The sequence below is a fragment of the Euprymna scolopes genome, chromosome 7 (assembly GCF_053919585.1).
Source record: "Euprymna scolopes isolate OS-2025 chromosome 7, ASM5391958v1, whole genome shotgun sequence".
Classification (NCBI taxonomy): Eukaryota; Metazoa; Mollusca; class Cephalopoda; order Sepiida; family Sepiolidae; genus Euprymna; species Euprymna scolopes.
Window position 1 is genome coordinate 86,856,173 of NC_136488.1, and position 24,250 is coordinate 86,880,422.

General features: G+C 31.0%; 1 protein-coding gene across 21 annotated transcripts in view; it reads left to right on the forward strand.

Moving 5' to 3' along the window:
* Window positions 1–24,250, forward strand: part of LOC145279820 (otoferlin-like) — a 1,618,966-nt gene that overhangs the window by 537,207 nt on the left and 1,057,509 nt on the right. For 13 of the 21 annotated variants that reach the window (XM_080131198.1, XM_080131193.1, XM_080131192.1 and 10 more), the window contains exon 13: window positions 4,784–4,795. The exons of the other annotated variants lie outside the window; for them this stretch is intronic. In XM_080131198.1, the coding sequence (XP_079987324.1) occupies window positions 4,784–4,795 (12 nt within the window). The remainder of the gene's footprint in view (window positions 1–4,783; window positions 4,796–24,250) is intronic. 21 annotated transcript variants of the gene reach the window in all.

Here is a 24,250-nt window from a genome sequence, read left to right on the forward strand (position 1 = left end):
ACTATCAAAGCCGACATCGAATCTACCTCAGATCCATGTTTACGGTATTCGCCGCTAATCCCAGGACTAATTGCTCATAACTGTTTTAATCACTGCCGACCTATCTGTGAGTAGTCTGCAGTCATTCAAGACACTGTGTGTTCTATGGGAGGATCTGTTTAATGCCACCAGAAATGTTTTTTAAACGTTAAAGTTCAATATCTATTGTAAACAATTCATTGAACACATGTTGCAATCTATTGTGGTTGCATGCATTTCATAATAGTATCAGTACAAATATTTTCCTTTGTTTTTATTCTACACTAATAATAAGCTTATGTGGAAATCCCTACAAGAGGGTTCGATCTACTAGTAGAAAATTTGATGGTTCTCTATTGTTCCACCTAGCTTGAATATGAACGTTAAAAAGAAAAAATAGAAACAGGCCTGTATGATTAAGTATTTGGATTATTCGAACTAGTGTTCTCATCTTGAGTTATTTGCACAACGTTTCAGTCAATGTAACCTCCACCTTGCTGATTTGGGGCATAATTGAAAAAGTATTAGGTAAAATTCAGTTGTAAGTGACACTCTTCTGGAGGTTGAAGGTTCAATCTTCAGTGCGGGTGATGTGAAGAATACAACTATGAATTACTTGAGACTTCTACCTGGCCATGGCTGACGGTATGAGAGCATGTTACTCCAATGGATTAAATAAAAGGTTCCATTCAAAATTACATGCAAATTCTCTATTTCGGCAAAACTTCTGAAGAAGGTCTGAGTTTACACCGACCAAAATGTGTAAATAACACTCAAGATGAGAACAGATAGTCAGAATAATCTAAATAATCTAAAGTTATCAATTCTTATCTCAAAAACGCAGAAACATAAACTATATCGCCTCATATATATATATATATATATATATATATATATATATATATATATATATATATATATAATGTACTAGCGTAAAATACGCTTAAATATGATATTTTAATTTGTCCGGATTTCATATATATCATTATAGAATCGTGATTTCAAAAGTAAAAGAAAAAGTATTTAGGCGCCACCAGCTAAAATCTAAACCGAAACTGTAGCATTCACAGCTGGTGACGTAACCACGGTACCAAAGGGACACGTATGTAAACTGATTAAAAATGAAAAATAAACTAAGATGAATGCCTTAAATGTTTAACGATTTTCTCAATTTTTACCTATTTTTGACTCCTTGAAAACTAATTTAGCTAAAGACCCATAAAAAACGGTCTGTAAAAAATTCAATTATTTGAGGCTCCTAGCGCCGCTCTGCGATTTTTAGTGTCGGGGGAGATAGTTTGAAAATATAGAGAGAGATAGATATATAGCCGATTATATATTAGACTTATTTTGGGGAGAAATTAAATACCGATCACAAAAATTACAGAATTTCATCCAACACTTTTGTTTTAAGAAAATTAAATCCACTTTTAACCAAATGTCGAATATTGCTGCCATGATTATAACACTAAACGGAAATAATTCCCTTTTTTCGCGTTTGGTCCCTTGACTTTCATAAGAATGCTGATAATGTTGGCGATATTCCGTGATGTTAATTATTTTCTAAAAACAAAACTACTAGACGAATTTCTGTAATTTTTTGTGACTGAAAATACTCTCAAAATTAAAAATACTATACAGGTTTGTAGTTATTTTTTTCTAAACAACCATATCCTACCTAGGGCGTACCATGGAGAGCACTGAAAGTTTATACATATGTATTAGGTTGGTGCAAAAATGTGTTTCTTTATATATAGTTGAACGTTAAAAAACATTATTTTTGCACCAAGCTAATGAAATGTAGGTCATCGACAGACATTTGTTTTATGTAGAAAAATAGCGATAGATCAATTGGAAGTCTGCTGTCTGCAAAGTAATTGAATGTCAGTGAATATTTATCCCGGCGACTGAACAATTGACATATATGTTGGGTTTGGTGGATAAAAGAAATAAAAATCAAAATTTTCGTCAAAATCAATGCTGTAACCTAATTATATAAAATGCCATTTTAATAAATATTTTTTTTTTAAGTATTTAATACAATAGGACGGCAGCATAATTTTGTTTTCTTTTCTTTTTTCGATATTTCAAACAATATTTTCCTTTTTGTCTTTTTCTAAGTACATGAATTAATTGACATATGTTTAGGATTGGGTGGATTTTTATAAAAATCCAATTTTTGATTGAAATTAATCGACATACTCCATTTTATAAAATGGCATTTAAAAAAAAAGCTCTTATTTAATGCAATACGTCAGCAAGGTATTTTTTTTTTTTACTATTTCCTGCTTTATCACTTTTTTCTTTCTTTATCACTTTTTTCTAAACGAACGTTAAAAAAATTTTGTGAACGTAGATTTCCCTCCTTTCTCTTGGGTTGCTGTAACCAAAATACAATACAAGAGAAAATGTTTTGTTTCTGAATTTTTAGATGATAATTTATAATTCGTCTTATTAAGATTATTTCGACTACTGTTCTCATCTTGAGTATTATTCGCACGACGTTTTCTTTCATGTATCCTTCGATCTTCTCCATGTATATCTAGTTGAATCGGGAATCTTTCTATCGAACTCAAAAATCTTTCTGTCAAACTCAAAAATCTTTTTGTTGAACTCAAAAATCTTTCTATCAAACTCAAAAATCTTTCTATCAAACTCAAAAATTTGTCTGTCAAACTCAAAAATCTTTCTATCAAACTCAAAAATCTTTCTGTCAAACTCAAAAATCTTTTTGTTGAACTCAAAAATCTTTCTGTCAAACTCAAAAATCTTTTTGTTGAACTCAAAAATCTGTCTGTCAAACTCAAAAATCTTTCTGTCAAACTCAAAAATCTTTTTGTTGAACTCAAAAATCTGTCTGTCAAACTCAAAAATCTTTCTATCAAACTCAAAAATCTTTCTATCAAACTCAAAAATCTTTCTGTCAAACTCAAAAATCTTTCTGTCAAACTCAAAAATCTTTTTGTTGAACTCAAAAATCTTTCTGTCAAACTCAAAAATCTTTTTGTTGAACTCAAAAATCTGTCCGTCAAACTAAAAAATCTGTCTGTCAAACTCAAAAATCTTTCTGTCAAACTCAAAAATCTTTCTGTTGAACTCAAAAATCTTTCTGTCAAACTCAAAAATCTTTCTGTCAAACTCAAAAATCTTTTTGTTGAACTCAAAAATCTGTCTGTCAAACTCAAAAATCTTTCTGTCAAACTCAAAAATCTTTCTGTCAAACTCAAAAATCTTTCTGTTGAACTCAAAAATCTTTCTGTCAAACTCAAAAATGTTTCTGTCAAACTCAAAAATGTTTCTGTCAAACTCAAAGATGTTTCTGTCAAACTCAAAAATCTTTTTGTTGAACTTAAAGATCTGTCTGTCAAACTCAAAAATCTTTCTGTCAAACTCAAAAATCTTTCTGTCAAACTCAAAAATCTTTCTGTCAAACTAAAAAATCTGTCTGTCAAACTCAAAAATCTTTCTGTCAAACTCAAAAATGTTTCTGTCAAACTAAAAAATCTGTCTGTCAAACTCAAAAATCTTTCTGTCAAACTCAAAAATCTTTTTGTTGAACTCAAAAATCTGTCTGTCAAACTCAAAAATTTTCTGTTGAACTCAAAAATCTTTCTGTCAAACTCAAAAATCTTTTTGTTGAACTCAAAAATCTTTCTGTCAAACTCAAAAATCTTTCTGTCAAACTCAAAAATGTTTCTATCAAACTCAAAAATCTTTCTATCAAACTCAAAAATCTTTCTGTCAAACTCAAAAATCTTTCTGTCAAACTCAAAAATCTTTCTGTCAAACTCAAAAATCTTTCTGTCAAACTCAAAAATCTTTCTGTCAAACTCAAAAATCTTTCTGTCAAACTCAAAAAATTTTCTGTTGAACTCAAAAATCTTTCTATCAAACTCAAAAATTTGTCTGTCAAACTCAAAAATCTTTCTATCAAACTCAAAAATCTTTCTGTCAAACTCAAAAATCTTTCTGTCAAACTCAAAAATCTTTCTGTCAAACTCAAAAAATTTTCTGTTGAACTCAAAAATCTTTCTGTCAAACTCAAAAATCTTTCTGTCAAACTCAAAAAATTTTCTGTTGAACTCAAAACTATCTGTCAAACTCAAAAATCTTTCTGTCAAACTCAAAAATCTTTCTGTCAAACTCAAAAAATTTTCTGTTGAACTCAAAAATCTTTCTGTCAAACTCAAAAATCTTTCTGTCAAACTCAAAAATCTTTCTGTCGAACTGAGAAATCTTTCTGTCAAACTAAAAAATCTTTCTATCAAACTCAGAAATCTTTTAATCGGAGAATCTGCAGGGAATTTTTGACGAAACCCTTCATTTAATGCCCGCAAATAGCATGATCTCATTCCATTAGCTATGACTGGGTAGAACCCTTAATTAATTCACAATTATATTCCTTGAGTCTTCCCGCACTGAGGATTGAAACTTCAACCTCCCAAAGTGTGTAACTTACAACTAAATTTTACCAAGTACTTTATCTACCACATCCCTCGTCCTGTGCACGGCTTATGCGAATGGCAATCAAGATGAGAACAGTTGTTCAAATAATCCGAATAATAAAAAAAAACGTTAGAAATAAATATGATTTCAGATATACATTTTGTGTGAAAATATATTCTCAATGGCTTCTATTTTATTAAATATATGTCGTGCAATAGTAGGGAAATCTTAGAAGTGCCTTTAAAGTTTTTTGGCTCTCGATCGTTAAAGTTAGATTCAACAAATATACAATATTATCTCGTTGCATATCTGACAACAGGCTTCCCAAGCTGTAAGTGAGATTATCATTTTTTTTTACACATTTGCATGGTCGATTTATTCTTACTTCTTTCCAATAAAAAAAATAATTTTAATGATTTTTTAGGTATTAATTTTTTTGAATGTTTATTCATGTACTCGTTTATTTATTTTGAATATAAGCACCTGAATGCGTTTATTTCAGCCTGAACACATAAAGAGCAGAAGTCTCTTATCCCATATTTATAAACACACGTACACACACATGCACACATATATATATATATATATATATATATATATATATATATATATATATATATATATATATATGTATATATATATATAATGAAATAAGTTTAAATGCATTAAACTAAAAAACCACTACTTAAAAAAAAAGTGCTCAAGACAAATGTAAAGCTATTATAAGTGAAATTATATAAGCATAAAAAAAACTATGCGGATTAATCTACGTTTCGACACAGTCACTCGTCTCATCAAAGGTTGGACAGTGACTTAAAAAGATTAAATCAAAGGCTACTATACTAAATAAATCAATAAAAAAAGGTAAAATAAAACAAGAAATTAAAATAATTTTTTTTTTAAATTGAAAATTAAATTTGTCCTTAATTTTATTTTTTAATGTTAAATAGTTATATAATTATATTAAAAATAAAAATAGTGCATATTCATTAACATTTTGTCTTTATTTCAAGACTTTCTCAAGATGATTGATTTGTAGAAATAACATACAAGTATAATATTTTAAAATACTCGTATGTAGTGCGCTTGTGGTGTGAAAGGAATTTTTTCACACAAAACGCAGTCGTTAGAATTCAAAAACGTTTAATGTAATTATAACATGAAAAATGTTTTTTTGTTTATTTTCAAACGAACCATATTCATTAAAATTCCAAATGTGTGGTGAATTTAAGGAATGGATTTTTTTTATCAATGCTATTTACTATATTCTGTTTTGTATGTGGTGTAAAAAATAGCTAGCATGAATCTAAATTCAAGAGTTGTTCAATTAGTATCGTTTTGCTGATTAAAGGAGATAAATTGTAGAAACCGTTACGTTGTTTAATTGTGTTACAGTTTGTAATGAGTGATGATTGATATCTAAGTTAGTTTAAACAAAAAAGCAATAAAGTGCTCGATCACAGGTCCTACAAGAGCTTATATAAATCATTTTATTTAAAAACTATACCTTACAATATCTTTTGAACATGCTGGAATTTCTTCAGTCTAGTCATGTCACATCTGCAGTAGAACCAGGCTTAAAGTGACAAGCTGACTCTTTTACACGGATCAGTAGGTAAAAACTCTGAGGAAAAAGAAAATGAAGAAAAAACACAAATCACCGGTTGAAGAAAAACGGTACCAAACAGTCGTTCTGTCACTATAAGCTGATTTCTGCCGCAGATCTTGCATGACGAGATCGATGAAATCTGGGTACATGCAACTGTAAGGTATAGTTTTTAAATAAAATACCTTATATATGCAATGTAATTCAGTGTTATAGGAGAAACAAAAAGAGTGCTCAATTACTTATGCAAGAACATATATATATATATTTCTATTCAATGGACACTATATATTATGATAATCTTCCATCGCTACCTTCGGTTTCAGAGAAACACTGGAAATTCAAAAGATATCAAATAATACTTCATTGTAATACAGCTTCATATTCCAGTAGCTTCTTTCCAAGGACTGCATGGTTGTGGAACTCTCTTCCTGCTCACTATTTTCCTTCTGCCTTAACTTGGTCTTTTCAAGGTCACTCAGCATCTTCTGTCTTTGCAATAATCAGCTTTCGTTCTTGTTAGCTCCTTACATCAAGTGGTTTTATGCCTTGTCTCGGGTGATTTCCATAAAAAAAAAGTATGACCGATTCATCAGCCTTCATAATAGTGTCAATACTATCAGATTCACAAAGAGAAATTTTGTAAGGGAATGGTTTATTGTGTCTAAGGTGGAGTTGGAGGTGAACTCCCGGCCAATCAGTTCAACCTTCTTGGTTGCAGTGTAAGCAACATCACAGTTGCTGGATAGTGGAGGAATTGTGGATTGTCCATCATTCACTATTATAAATTTGCCAGAAATTGCAATTTAATTTCTGTGACTTAATGCGCTTTCTAGTCATTTTGGTATATTTTTGGTTGGCTGTGGCTCTTCCACTTTGGGGGCATACTCTGTTTGTATGCACTGGAAGCTGCACAGTTTGAAGTGTACCATTGGGAAGAGTGGGGCTGATTATAAAACTTCCACATGGGAACATGTGCTTCAGCAGCAGGTTTGACCCATTCAGTTGTCTCATTTGCACATTGCTCAGCAGGAAGAGAAAATATTTTAACCTATAGGATATCGCTGATGTGATATCTGATGGATACCTAATCAGACTTTTTAAAGTATCTCATCATTTTGAGCAATGGCTTTTCAGTTCGAGGTCGAGAGTTGAAGATGATACCTACCAATTTCGCAAGGTGATCAGCATTTTCGAGTGGACTATAGCAACTCGTCATACAATGCTCAGGTAGTGTAGTCAAGAATAGATCAAGAAGTAAGGTTTGCTGATCATCATGATCTGGGAGGCGAGTCGGAAAATGACTGTCTGTAAACAGGAATGAGATATAGAGAAATTATATATGCTGTTATCGGTTTTGTCTTCTATATAGCTCGAGAAACTGAGTCAATTATTTTGATGGGCATTAAAATCACCAAATACATGTATTTAGGCGATAATATTTAAACAAAGCGCTGCATCTATACTGTCAGAGACATGATTGATCGATCACATCGAAGGAGATAAAATATAAGTAACTAATGCTGCATTGTAAAGTTAGACTAAAGCACATGAAAGTCTGATCATCTGATTCTAGATTATGCTCGTTAATCAAGATGAGGTTATTACAAATATAGACTCCAAGTTTGTGAATATGTCTGTCTTGGTTCTTATGGCAGGGTGGGAGGTATCCAGTCAGGTGAAAACGATTAGAGGGGACTGAAGAGTAAATGCACATCCGAGAGGTTTACTAGGAGAAATGATTCTACATCGTCTTAATTAATTCTAAGCCGTCGGATATTTGTGAATCGGTGGCTCAAGGGAGAAGGTGAATTATTTTTGTTTAGGTGTTTGATCATAATTTTTTTTTTTTTTGTTACCTATGAACTTTTCTTGTAACTTTTGAAAAAGCCTTCGCAAAATTTATATGATATAAATTTTTTAGAAGAAAAATTACATCAGAGTGCTTAATTATTTGAGTAAGACGATGGACAATAATTTCTCCTAGAAAACTTCCCGGATATACCGGCAGTTAGAGTCTTATATATGTAAATACTTTATTTGACAAAATATATAATAACCCAGATAAAAATTCAATTAATTATTACTGTGTTTGTACAAAAGTACTCCATAATAAATAAAACTGCTTATTAAGAATAATCTTTTTATTTATAAAAACATTATTTGAGTACACATTTGCGGACATGTTTCGGTCAAAGCTATGAAATAGCTAGACCCATTTCGACTGAACCTTTCACAACAGTTATAGAGAAAATAACGAATACTTGCTACTGATTTATGCAGTTGGTATTGTTTCTGAGTCAATTACGTGTTCAGTTCAAGAAAAATACTGTTTATTTTACTTTCTATAGCAATTGTGCAAAGTTAATCCTGAAAAAGTCTTGCTATTTAGACCTCTTCATGACGAATGAGTTTTTCATTCGGTCCCTGAAATCAATAGTCTACACCATTTCCGAAATGACCTTTTCTCAGTTGACTTCAGTAGAATGCTGATGCTATGCAGTTCTAGTGGCTTCGCTCTTTCAAGTTTTATCTTCTCTCTTTGAGAAGGGCTTCGTTTAGTGCTAATTGCCTAAGGCGCTCTTAGTAAGGAATGTCTATAAAACTGCCTAAGCATTTTTGAAGCCAAGAATGCTCGTCCATTATGGCGCTGGTTCTTCAATTTCTCTTTCCAAACCTATGTCATATCGCCATGGAAGAGAGATAAATACAACTTTTCCATAGCTTTTCCCGAAATATATCTGCAAATGTGTAGCGAAATAATTTTTGTTAAAAAGCATTTAAATCCAATATATATATATATATATATATATATATATATATATATATATATATAATAAATAATGGCTTGAAGCCAGAACACAAGAAAAACAATTGACAGGTAACTATACAGCTAACCCTTATGATGTAGGGAAAACCATATGAATTATAACTAGTCGCTTAGAATACTAAATATATAATCAACTCGATAGAAGAGGAGTTGGATGTTTTGATTTCTGGGAACATATACAAATAATCTTGCGATAATTTACTAATTTCGTTTACCTCCCATTACTATATATATATATATATATATATATATATATATATATATATATATATATATATATATATATAATAAGAAAAGATTTGCAAAGTGGAGTTATACAAATGGTTTTTATTGTTCAGTGAAATACTCCAAAGCTGAGTGCTCCTTAATCTGCAGAGTTTCAAAGAATGCTATTTCTACTCGTCAGAGGAAATTTTCAGCGAAATATCTTTATTTATTTGCTGGTAGCTGCATAAGTTGAAACTTACAGTTTTATGATTTGTAGTCACTTTATGTTTTTAAGTTTTTGTGACTACAAATCATAAAACTGTAAGTTTCAACTTATGTGGCTACCAGCAAATAAATAAAGATATTTCGCTAAAAATTTCCTCTGACGAGACTCTGTGGAAAAGGAGCACTCAGCTTTGGAATATTCCACCAAACAATAAGACCCGTTTGTATAATTCCACTTTGCAAATCTGTTCTTATTATTATTTATCCTCAGCTCGACCACCGTCAGTGATTGTATTGAGGTTTTTCAGCTATATTTATATTTGATTTTTTTGTGTTTGCTTCTCTTTGATTAGTAAACTCCTCCTCATAAATCATTCTACTATATATATATATATATATATATATATATATATATATATATATATATATATATATGTTATTCAAACATAACTCCCCTCTATATATTCCTTGTGTCAAACAATAAATTCTTAACTCGAATATATGCTTATATTTTGATTTTCAGAATTTAACTTTAACCATTAAAATTATATATTGCTCTATTTTTAAATATTGAGCTTTATCTTTTTGGCTAGGATCACCCTGAAAGTATTACCTCAATGTAATACCTAACATGATATCTCACTTGATCTTTAATCTGTGATTTATATATATATATATATATATATATATATATATATATATATATATATATATATATATATATCGACTTTTGTTGATTTTTTTTTTAACAATTATACGGTTATTAGCGTTTCCAACCGTGGAGATCTAGGAAAATATCTAATATCTTTTCATTAGAAGATAGCCCATATTTTCTTTTTGGATCTAAACAAATAAACAACTATTATCTATTTATAATTTTATTTATAAAACTAATCTACAAATACGCGTTTCGCTATTCTACCGCTCGTCAGTGTAGCTTGACTGTTGTTCGATAGAACCGCAAAACAGGTTTTTGTAGATTACTGTATATAGATATAGTAAATTGGAGGTAAACGAAATTAACACGAGATTATTTACATGAATTCAAAGCATCTAACTCCTCTTTTATTCGGCTGATTATATATCAGCAGTATTTTGAGTACTGATTATAATTCATGTGTTATATATATATATATATATATATATATATATATATATATATATATATATATATATATATATATATATACCAATAAACTTAACTGGTGACGAATTAAAAAAGTATATAATGTATTGTATCATTGAATGTTAAAAAAATGGAACACAGAGATTATTTCTTATTCTATAGAGTTTCGAAAATTTACACTTTTTTCATAAGGAGAAGTAAACAGGCCAGTTATGTAAAAAAGTATATATATTATGTGACAGTATAATAACTGAATTTTAAGATTTGAGGTTTAGGAATCTAGTTCCAGGAATGAGAAAGAAAGACAAATCCCTGATGAATGAGTATGATGGACAATTAATGCCTGCGTAGTTCTGTTTTGAGCCTTTCTAATTTTCCATATGTTTTCCGGTTTGGATGAAATAGATTTAAGACCAATTGACAAATTCGTTTTCATCTCAATTGTCTGCTTCTCCCAATTGAAAAAAAAAAAATTCTGTCCTTCCACTCACATTTCTGAATATGTTCTTCTGCACATCTTTTCAAGACACATATAAATATTTTTTTTTTTTTAAATGGTGCACTTTTGAAAGAAAAATATTCATTTTTTTTTTCTAAAATCAATTTTGTTGGTAATCGAAATATTTCGTTTTTATTTTTTATCCTTTTTTACGTTTTTTTTTTAATTTTTATTTTCGGAAAATCTGCACAAAAAGAGTCACGTTGAATGCAGACACTAACGCACGTACATTTTTCATGTTTCGTTCAATTCAATTTTCTTTCAAGCACTTTTGAATAAGTAAAGCTCTGCTTTTAAAAGGGTACCAATTTTTTTTGCTATTATGATCATAGAAGGATATTGCAATACAAAACGTGGAAATATGCCGGTGTTGAGAAGGAGAGCAAAAAAAAAAAAATGAACTGATTTTTCTATCTTGTGAACTTGTGCATTTTTTTTTTTTTTTTTAGTAAATCTTACCGTGCTTCTGCATGATGGTGTACATCTGAAACATTTTTGTCTTTAATTTAGAAAGGGGGAGATAATTCAAACTTTTTTGAGAAGGGTGCATGAAAAGGGGGAACATAAATACAAAATCAAATAAAACTTGTCAAAATTTCTCCAAATATGAATGTAAATGAAGTGAACCCAGAAGAGTTATTTTTTAATTTATTATTATGCTTATGTTGCTGTGACTCTAAAACGAGACTTATCCCAGGCACACTTAAAAACGATGGATTTATTTGAGTTTGTATTTATCTTTATCTTTCATCCCCCATCCTCAAATCTGTTTCAATTATCTCCCCTTTTCAATGTGACTCTTTAAAATTAAAGATGCAAATATTTCAGATGTACATAACAATACAGAAGCACTAATCTTACTTGATTTGGTATACAACATAATCACATTGACATACTGGTTCACATTAGATCATCGAAGTTAAGTGACGTTGAGCCAGACTAGTACCAGATGGGTGACCTTGCAGAACACTAGGTGTTGTATATATTTTAGATATATGGTTATGTATAATCTCCCAGGATAATAAAGCACCCCCCCCCCGCCTTACATAGTTCCAGATCACTCTTGGGCAAAGTGTAGTATTTGTTAGCCTCGTTCTGATATTCTGGAGGGTAACAATACAGAGGATAAATGGAGCTCCTCAGTCGTAATGAAGGCAATATATTTAGGGCAGGGGAGCCCTCTGTTGCAAAACCAAACTGGCCCTATATAGCAATCCTGTTAGTGATGGTATCACAAATAAAACACCTGCTTCCAGTTTGTCATAAGCCAGTACGGAAGTAGTAAGGTATATAAAACTATCATGAGAATACTCATGTCGGTGCACAATCTGGTCTATCAGCAGATAACAAAACATATATATTTGATATAAATGGAGATGGCGAAACATAAACTTGATTTGGTCAGAAATTCAACATAAGTGATCTGATGTGTGATAATGTACAAGTTTTGACTAAATCAAATGATTTATCAAAACAAATTTTTTTAAAGCAAAAAAAAAGTCAGTTATTTTTTATCCTCCTTTTTTTAACACCAAAATATTTCCGTTTCTTGCATCGTGATAGTCTTCCATGATTTATCCAGATGCATATTACACCCAATGCTTCAAGCGACATCACCTTATTATTTATTTTTTTTTTTAGTATTTACTTGCATACAACAAGTTTCTTTTCTAAAATGTTTATTTCAACTGAAAAAGCATAAACGTGCAGAATAGTTAACAGGCAATAACTTGTAACACCTCCCTCCAAAACAAAACAACACCTAATTAATATCGATCTCATTGGAATGAAACCATTTAATCAATCAAGTTTTAACGCTTTCAGAACTTTTTATTTCACACTTTTCGTCTATAAAATCTGTCTACAAGAGGTTTTTCGTGGCAGCCATTGAAGTCGAATATCAAGAAGACAGACTTCATAGACGAAAAAAGTATTAAATAAAAATTTCTGTCAGCGTTAAAACTTGACTGGTTAAGTAGATAATTTCATTCTAAGTTTTGTGTTATTGTCTTCTTGGGTTTATAAGTTATCGACTATTCTGCAATTTTACTCTGGAAAGTTTTCCTTAATTATGTCAGTAGATGTGCAAATATGTATTTTCATTGGATAGGTACATAAGATATTGAATTTAAACGCTGTAAATTAGAATTTACAACAAGTTTATTATTCGACAAAAAATACAAGTTCACAACTTTTATTATCATTTCCTTATTTCATGGAGTTTCAAAGAATGGCTCTATTCTCAGAGGAAAGTAGTTAGCAAAATGATATTCGTAGGTAAGCTATAAATATTGCTGGTTAGTACAAAGATTGAAAACTACAAATTATAAAAGGATTCAGATTTGTATGAAAGTTGATGGAGAAATCTATGGCTTAGAAGGATATTCCAAATGTGAAGTCCAGGCTCGATGAAGAAAAGTCGAAAGATGTGGTACAATCCAAAGAAAATGTAAGTAAGAATCATAAATATACATGGAAAAGTCCAATAGAACTTATAATTATACAACTGGTTGAAAGGTAAATTCCAATGAATGCTCTATTTCGAATATTGAGTTTTTCCAGCTTGTTAGGATTGTCCTATAAATATTAATATTTATACTTGTTTTAACTTTACAGAATTATTAAATTTGTAAAAGTGGAATATTTTTAATATCTATATATATGTATATCTATGTCTATATATATATATATATATATATATATATATATATATAATGTATATATATATATATATATATATATATAATGTATATATATATATATATATATATATATATATAATGTGTATATATATATATATATAATGTGTATATATATATATATATATAATGTGTATATATATATATATATAATGTGTATATATATATATAATGTGTATATATATATATATATAATGTATATATATATATAATGTATATATATATATATATAATGTATATATATATATAATGTATATATATATATATATAATGTATATATATATATATATATATAATGTGTATATATATATATATATAATGTGTATATATATATATATATATATAATGTGTATATATATATATATATAATGTATATATATATATAATGTATATATATATATATAATGTATATATATATATAATGTATATATATATATAATGTATATATATATATATAATGTATATATATATATATAATGAATATATATATATATATAATGTATATATATATATATAATGTATATATATATATATATATATAATGTATATATATATATATAATGTATATATAATGTATATATATATGTATATATATATATATAATGTATATATATATATATAATGTATATATATATATATAATGTATATATATATATATAATGTATATATATATATAATGTATATATATATATAATGTATATATATATATATATATATAATGTATATATATATATAATGTATATATATATATAATGTATATATATATATATATAATGTATATATATATATATATATAATGTATATATATATATATATATATATATATATATAATGTATATATATATATATATATATAATGTATATATATATATATATATGTATATATATATATAATGTATATATATATATATATATATATAATGTATATATATATATATATATATAATGTATATATATATATATATATATATATATATATATATATATATATATATTAAAAGCGAAGTGGGGCATTTTTTTTTTAAACCTTATAAAAAAAGATCGACTATAATGTAAAAAGAAACAGGATCGACTAAAAGTAAGAAAAATAAATTGAAAAAGAAGAAGATCGATTAAAAGGGGGAAAAAGAAAAAAGAAAAGGATGAACGGTGAAGAAACTTGAAGTACTTTTCGCCGACTGTCTTCAAAAGTAAATGTCGGAATGAAATAAATATATAATGATGTTAGTGGGAGAGAAGCCAAGTAGAGTGCTTGATGATTACAAAAAATTAAAAAAATAAGCGCATAATATTTATTTATATATGCGTTACAGAAAATCAGAACAAATCAAAACAAAGGTCGCTTATGTTGAACTTTTTATCAGCTAGTGTTTAGATGTGTCTCTTTGGTTTTTTTCTTATTTTATTTTTATTTTGTGGGGAGACGGACATAAACAGAGACTGAAAAGTCTAGCATAAATGACAAACTATAGTTTCTATTTATTAGGATTTGAAACCGATGTTACTGATGTTTTTCTGAGCTTCTGTAATGCACACAAAACCATATATATGTACATGCATATATATATATATATATATATATATATATATATATATATATATATATATAGTAGAACCCCGGATACGACATTAAAAATTAGTAACAAAATACAGTACAGTATATAATGCACATGTATATAAGCAAATAACATTAATAACACCATAAGGCGGGGCAAATTCTGTAAGCATCTTATTCCACATCATAACCTGCAAAAACCGTATCCTAGAGCTGGGTTTTAATATATATATATATATATATATATATATATATATATATATATATATATATATATATATATATATATATATATATATATCAAAATGAATGGCAAAGAAATCCATAGAAAAATATATATATTATATTGACAATGAATAATGATTTTCATTTAATAAGAGTAAGAAAATGGAGGTGGATGTGAACTCAGATATGGAGAAAGTATATTTGCATAGAAAATTTATTGAGGATGTTCAAAAATTTTGAAACGTAAGAAAATAGCAATTGAAAGGTTGTAAGAATTTATGATTCAACCAATCCGGCCAGTAACAATGGTTTGCAGAATTGAATAAATTGATATTATGAATCTGTATCAAAAGGCAGCTTCCAACTATGAAAAGGAAACCCCAAGATGTTAAACAGGATCAAGTCACCACATGGAATGTCTTGGTGACACCACCGAAAAAGAACATCTACAATATATTCGAATTTGTAGTTTGGCTTAATTAGATGTTCTCAGTTTTTGAAAAGGGAGTTGAATGCAATTCGGTTTTTTATTTAAAAAAGATTTTTTTTTTTTTAGTACTTGTCAGCTTCAGATACACAAGTGTAGTTGAATTACTGATAGGTTAAGAGAAGATGCCCGGGTTGTGTGCAAAAAATGTAAAACAATAGAGATGGATGATAACTCCTATGTGGAGAATGTGTACATTTTGTGTGTGATGTTGTATGTAACGGAAAACTGGCTGGTGAGGATTGAGGATATGCGTGGCATGGAAATTATATGAGAACGATGCGATGGATTGATGTCGTGTGAGTCTTAAATGCAGCCTTAGATACAATGTTATTTATCTGCCTCACAGGGTGATATGATAGTAGGGTTTGAATAGCCAACACCCTAGAGAAAGAGTTTGCAAAAAATGGCTGGGTAACCTCATTACCATAAGTAGGGGTGCCTCGAGTGATTAACAATAAATTAATCTCTTCTCAAAAGGAGAGTGCAAAGCCTGGGAGGTTGGTCATCCTAAAACTGCGAAGGACCTAAGACATATCTCAGTCAACAAGGAAAAAGCGGTCTCAACAATCGCCTCGGCTCCGTTGGCAAAAAAAAAATGCCTGGGTAAACCCGTCAGCATTCCTCAGTAGGAGTGTGTGGGCGATTAGCAATAAACTAATCCTTTCTCAAAGGGATAAGATAAAGCCTGGGAGGGCGGTCCTCCTAAAACTGCACAAGGCCAGAGACATGACTCAGTCAACAGAGAACAAACGATCTCAACAGTAATTTATACTCTGTTTATTTTGGTGCTGAGGGGAAAATAAACAGCTTTAGATACGTTGCTCTCAGAGGAAGATCCAATGTGGGCAGTATGCAGAGCAGAAGATATGGCCATATTGAAAGAAGGGATGAGGGTTAATGCCGAGGAAAACCATGAACAAAAGTGATAGCAATGGACTTGAGAGAGGTATAAACAAAATCTTGGCTAGAGATAGGTTAGTTTGGAAGTCAATTTCTAAAAACCATCAGCACATTGGAATGTGCTTCTGTACAGTACATCATCTCGTTGCCAATTTTGTGTTTCTCGCAAATACTACTAAGCTTGACATACGAGGCTATCAAATCTTTAAAAAAACAAAAAAAACACACACACAGAAGGAAACATGACATTACTGAACTCTTATCGTGGTTATTTTTCAAAGCTGCTATTTCAATCATATTTGGATTAGCATCCGTTTTACATGCTGGAGCATGTAAAACAGATGCTAACTCAAATATGATTGGGATAGCAGTAAGCTAACCCAGATCAGATGCTAACCCAAATCTAGCTGAAACCACTGTCAGTAATTTTCCCCATTCTTTATCTGTGCCTAAATCAAAACCTAAATTCCATGAACAAAGCTTCTTTCTTAGAAGTGCACGCCTGTGGAACTCTCTTCCGTTTGCCTGTTTCCCACCTGACTACAACTTGGAGGTCTTCAACTCCAACATAAACAAATTCCTGATGAATCGCCTCCTTAAGTAAGACAGTTTATCAAATCTCCAATACTAACAATTACTATGATACTATCCCGTTGATTACTGTACACGCAATAACCTTTATCTCCGAGTGGCTTCCAGCCCTTGATAAATGGTGACCTCCATGTAAAAAAAAAAAATAAAAATATGATTGAGTTTGTAGTATTTGTGAGAGACTCAAAATTAGCAACAAAATGATATACTGTATAGATATTTTGTTTATGCCGTTTTTTCCCAGTGCTCTGCGTGTGGTCATTGTGTTTTTTTAATAAGTTTGTAGTAATTTTTCATTGCATGTGCCATTGGCTTCCCAATCGTTTGGCAAGGATAGCTTTAACCATATTCTTCCTTTTGGCAGATCTATGAGTGTCTGAAAGGTTGATTTTTGGAACTATGGGATTCTGTTTTATAGGGATTTGATCAGTTTACTAACAGTGAAATATTGATGAGGTGTTTTCTACGCTTCTGATTGGCTAAAAGATAATGTTTTTTTTTATTAACGTTTTTATTCGTGTTATTAACGTTTTTATTCAATTAACGGTTGATAGTTTGTAACAATAGTTGCTTATTGAAACAAAGTTCTGCACATGTCTGCGTGTGTTTCTGTTTGCATACTGTGAACATAAGTCGGCTGCGTGTTCGAGGGCGGGTATTCGTAGCTATATATTTCTCTCCTCTCCCTTGATTGCTGAATCATTATCGATTTAGTGTGCATCATTTTAACTGAAAAATATTTTAATTTTGATAGGTAAATATTTTATATTTAATAGTCTTACTTTATTGTTCGATTACAGTAGATTACCGGGATACAGTAGCCCTAGGACACGGTTTTTTTTTTTTTTTTCAGGTTACAATGTGGAATACGATGTTTTCCCGGCCCCTGGTTACGGTATTTGCCCCGTCTTACGGTGTTATTTTATGATGTTATTTGATTATATACATGAGTATTATATTCCATGCTGTATTTTGTTACAAATGTTTAATACTCTATCCTAAGGTTCTACTGTATTTGGCTCTGAAGAGAGCTTTAGCATGTAGATTAAACCAAGATATCTTATAAATATTATTGTTCGATGAATAAAAATTTGAGTAATAATTTTTAATCATATATGTATGTGTGTGTATGTGTGTGTATATATGCGTGTGTGTGCGTCATATGCATGTGTGTGCATCATATATGTGTGTGTGTGTGCATATATGTGTATGCATATATATATGTGTGTGTGTATATATCTGTGTGTGTGTATATATATATATATCTTTGTGTATATATATATATGTTTATATATGCGTGTATATATGTGTGTGTATACATGTGTATGTGTGTATGTGTATGTGTATATATATGTATGTGTGTATATTTATATATGTGTGTGTATATATGTGTGTATATATATATGTGTGTGCATATATATGTGTGAGTATGTGTGTATATATATATATATATGTATGCATGCATGAATATGTATATATATATATATGTGTGTGTTACATTGTCAGTCTAAGAAACGGTCTCTACCAAATTCCCTCATCAATTTTTTTCTCTACAGACTTGAAATTTGATACATAGGGGATTTGGGTCTGTGGTACGAATTCGATGTTTATCTTTAACCGGTAAAAATAGTTGCTAAGTGGCTGAAATTGAAATAAAACTGGAACTTGGCAGGTGTAAATCGACTTAAAGTGTTATTGTATGCATGCACAAATATACATTCCTATGTTAAAGTCGATTCAGTTTTAACTACTTTTCATCCATCTGAGGACAATGCAAATGCTCATGTCTAAAGCTGGATCGCTTACTTTTGAAACCACTATTATATATTGGGTATAATATAATAATAAACAGAAAACTGACTCTATATGAAATAAATACGAAATCTGCATAAATCAAAATATCATATTTAAGCATATTTTATGACCGGGCAACGCCGGGCAGCATGCTAGTCTAGTGTGTGTGTGTGCGTGTGTGTGTAAGGTTAGTGGGAAAGAACCTCAGCAGAATGCTCGATTATAAAGAAATTTAAAAAATGAGAGAGCAATATTTATTTATATATGTCTTACAGAAAATCAGAACGACATCTGTACAGTAGGTTGCAAGTCCAAATAATATAATTAATTGGTTTCCTCTGCCGGAATCTCTTCATTCCCTGTTTAGCACTGTCTCCTTGATAAATAGACACACTTTTATATTTTTACTTGCCCACGGCATATATATCGGCAAAATTTGTGGATAGACATGGCCAAATTAGTAAAACAAATCTATATATCTTTAAAAGTGAAATTGTATCTGTGTGTGTGTTTCCCTACCAAACTACTCCGTCACTTTTAAGTCTACAGACTCGAGATTTGACATAAAGGGTATTGAGATTTGGGAAAATCTTTTTAATCGGTTTTCAGACAGAAATTTGGTTGTCAAGGGGTCAAAGTTCAACGATTTGACTTTTGAAAACTCTACCAAATTCCTCTGCCAATTTTAGGTCTAAACACTTGAAATTTCAGATGTAGGTTACTTGGACATGGATCAAACTTTTTAATTTGATTTAAGCCAAAAACAAAAAGTATTACAGGGTCAAATTGGGGTCAAAATTTAAAGAAATTTGACCTCTGCGGTTTCTATCAAATTACTCAGGCAATTTTTTGTCTAAACATTTGAAATTTTACGTAAAGTGTATTCAGACACAGTGCAAGCTTCTTAATCGGGTTTTGGCCGATAATTTGGCTGCCAAGGGGTTAAAATTCAAAAGATTTGACCTTTGCGGTCTCTAGCAAACTATTCAGCCAATTTTGGGTCTAAACATTTGAAATTTGACGTAAAGGGTATTCAAACTTCAGCAAGCTTTTTAATCGGTTTTGGGGTGAAAATTTGGCTACCAAGAGGTCAAAGTTTATAGACTCTACTTTGCAGACTCTACCAAACTCCTCCGCCAATTTTGAGTCTAAACAAACTTTCTTTCTTAGAACTGCACGCCGGTGGAACTCTGTTCCGTGTGCTTGTTTTCCATCTGACTACAATTTGATTGTCTTCAAGTTCAATGTGAACAAATTCTTGATGAACCGCCCCCTTAAGTAATCCAATTTACCAAATTTCTACTACTAACGATTACTGTATCATCCCACCGATTACTGTACACTCAGTAACCCTTATCCTCGAGTTGCCTTCAGGCCTTGATAAGTGGTGACTCCTACGTAAAAAAAATATACTAAAATTGATTAATGGAATGAACTAATATTGATTACTTACCATATATAAATTATACAAACAGAATTAAGAGGGGAAATAAACCATTAAATTATCCAAAGGGGTAATCATAACTATTAGCGACATAATTTATTTTTTAATGGAAATACTGTTGGAAAAATTGCCAAGAACAATTTAATTGGATTTGCCAACTAATTTGTGTTGGGAAAATTTTATATTTAATATTTTTTTTTTTTTTATTTAAAGCAATTTTATTATCCATAAATAATGATTGTGAATAAAATAATCCAATAATGTACTAACTTCCTCTCTATAATTCAAATGGTTGAATACGGATTATATTACTCATATCAATTATTTATGGCGATATAAATTGAAGCATTTGTGCATTACTGTAAAGGGAACAACATATTTGTTTTTTGTTTTCATTTTGAAGATCGCAGAACAAGGGGAGATAATTCAATTTCAGAACTGGGAGAAACAATTAAAATATACTGTGTCCGAATATATCAACAAATGTCAGCAATACAATAACACAAAATAAAACATCCCTTATCTGAATATGCATTGTCTCCTCCTGTTCTGCAATCTTAAAGTTATTCCGTGACAGTAATAATACACTAGTGCTTACTTTGGTGCAGACTTCTTTTAAAAAAAAATTAGGTAAATAGGTCTCAAATGAAAAAGGTAAACCAAAATAGGTTGTTTGCGATGAATTTCCCAACGGTATTTATGTCGTTAATAGTAATGATTACCAAAATGTTTGGATGCTGCACTAAGCAACCCATAAAGGATTAATATGCCGTTAAATATGTGGTACTTATGCAGAATACGGACCGTGCTGAAATAACATTGTTATTTAGAGACATTCATTCACAACATGGGGACGAAGCTTTTCTGTTTTTAACTATTTTGTACTTTCTCTTAAGCAAAAATTAAATTTAACTTTAAAAAATCCTTTCTGAAAATAGCATGGTCCGTGTTCTGCGTGAATAACTAACTAACTGAAAACACACACACACACACACACACACACACACACACACACACACACATACACACACGCACTCACTTTTCAATAGCAATGCGATCACTAGCAACACAAAAACTACAACGAAATTGCAGAAAATATCTATAAGGGAGATAACTTTGCGTTTTTTTATACCGAGTTACGTTTCTTGCTTATTTTTTTAAAGATTTTCGAATCGAACAACGAATTCATCTGTTATGCACAACAGGAAACGAGGATTATGAGTTGATTAGATTCGCAGTCGAGGAAAAGGAATGACTACAATTAAACCGGTAATAAGCAAAGCGTGTTTATTAAGAGTGAAATGTGAGAAGAGTCCGGCCAAATGTTCGCGAGACCACGGTTAGGTAAAAATGCACTTTCGTATAAATAATTGAATTCATTCAAAAAGTATCGCTAAAAAAAAAAAAAACATCTGCATAAGAAACGCGATACATTTAGCCGTGTGGTAGAGGTTTAGGCTGCTTTTCATGGGGTTCTGATTTCGAAAGTCGCTAGATTCAGCCACTTTGATGATTTGTAGACGACAAAACACGTGTCAGTGGATAATTATATTTTTAAAAGAATGTATATGCCGCTCCCTATTTAGGGGGGTACCAAATCGGTCACAGGGAAAATTATTCCCAACTCGCATTTTGGTAAAAATGCACTTTCGTATAAATAATTGAATATTTTTTTTTTTTTTTTTTTACTTTTTCACCCCAAACAAGGCAAATTGCCACTTTGGTGTAGGGGGCTACTATCAGGGGCAACAACTACTAGGGTACTATGTAGGGATTTGGGCAGCAAGGTGTCGGTTCACGTTACACTTGAACTTCTGCACGTCAGTACTGTTGGGGAAGCAGGGACCTGGAATGGAATTCCAGAGTCTAGCGGTTCTGGGGAAGAAACTGTTGGAGTAAAAAGATCTTTAACATCTAAGGATCTCTACTGTGTGGGAGTGAGATTTAGCAGCCTGTCGGGTTTGTCGAGGGTGCTCACGGCGTGGGGGCACAAGTGATTGCAGTTCGTCAGAGCATTCACCACTAAAATACTTGTAGAAAAGGCAGAGGGATGCAACATTTCGTCGATGGGACAGAGGCTGAAGCTTAGATGCCAGTTCTGGGCCTATCAGGTTTGCGACTCTCTTTTGAACCTTGTCAAGGAGTGAGAGACTAGTAGCAGATGCACCAGCCCAGATGTGGCAGCAATACTCCATGCATGGGCGAATGGTGGCCTTATAGAGGTACAGGATACTTTCGGGTGTTAGTAGTTTTCTAGCACGGTAGAGAGAGCCCACCTTTCTTGCAGCGGCCCTGGCAATGCCTTCAATGTAATTGTTCCAACTCATGTTTCCTGTGAACGTTAGGCCAAGGAGTTTGAAAGATGGACTCTCAGATAAAGAGTCGTTGGCCATTGCTATGGGTGGGAGAGAGGGTTTCTTGTAATTATTGAATGAAACTAGTTTAGTCTTGGCAGCATTGAATGCGACCAACCACTTTTGTCCCCATTCCACTACCGATTGGAGGTCTTCCTCTAGTGTTTCTGCCATTTCTTTAGAAATGTGTTCATTCGTCTTCCTGTCGTGCCTGCCATAGAGTGTAGTGTCATCAGCATATATACCCATCTCAGAGGCAATGTTGTCGGGGAGGTCATTTATGAATATCAGGAACAATAGAGGTCCAAGGATAGAACCCTGGGGCACCCCCGCATTTATATCATATTGTTTAGATGTACGACCGTCGAGGACAACCTGGATTTTTCTCTTCATTGAAAAAGTATTGCTAACAAACAAAAAAAAAAATAATAATAATAACAATAAAAAAAACCATCTACATAAAAAACGCGATACATTTAGCCGTGTCCGTGTGGTAGAGGTTTAGGCTTCTTATCGTGGGGTCCTGATTTCGAATCTTGCTACATTCAGTCACTCTGATGTCGTAGACGATGAAACGTGTGTCAATGGCTAATTATATTTTAAATAAATATATAAAATTTGGGTAGGTTATCCATTAAAAGGCGTTGAGTGAAATTTGAAAAACACCTTTTAATGGATAGCCTACCCAAATTTTCAAACCACGCGTGACCACGCATATTTATCCAACTACAGACAAATCCGCAGCTAACATCATGTGGACTCAACTCAATTTCTCCCATTCAACACCATGGCGAAGAATAAGAGGAAAAAATATGTACATATATATAGATTGAAAAAGGAATGTATATCTCCGAAACATATCACTCTCTTTAAAAAAATAAACGTTCGTTTATTTTATAAAGGTAAAAGAAAAATTTGCGTTGCAGCTATTTGGCTTTAAAGTGTTCAATGTAACACATATCTTATTTAATTTTATATATATATATATATATATATATATATATATATATATATATATATATGTGTGTGTGTGTGTGTGTGTGTGTGTGTGTGTGTATATATATATATATATATATATATGTATAGAGTGGGCGTGCGTGCGTGCGTGTGTTGCGAACCTGCAGTGTTAAATTTTCATTAGAATTGCAACTATGTATCTTTATTTATATAAATGTATAAAGATATGTGTATATGTTTATATATTGTTACGCACATAAACTATTAAACCGATCATTATGAAT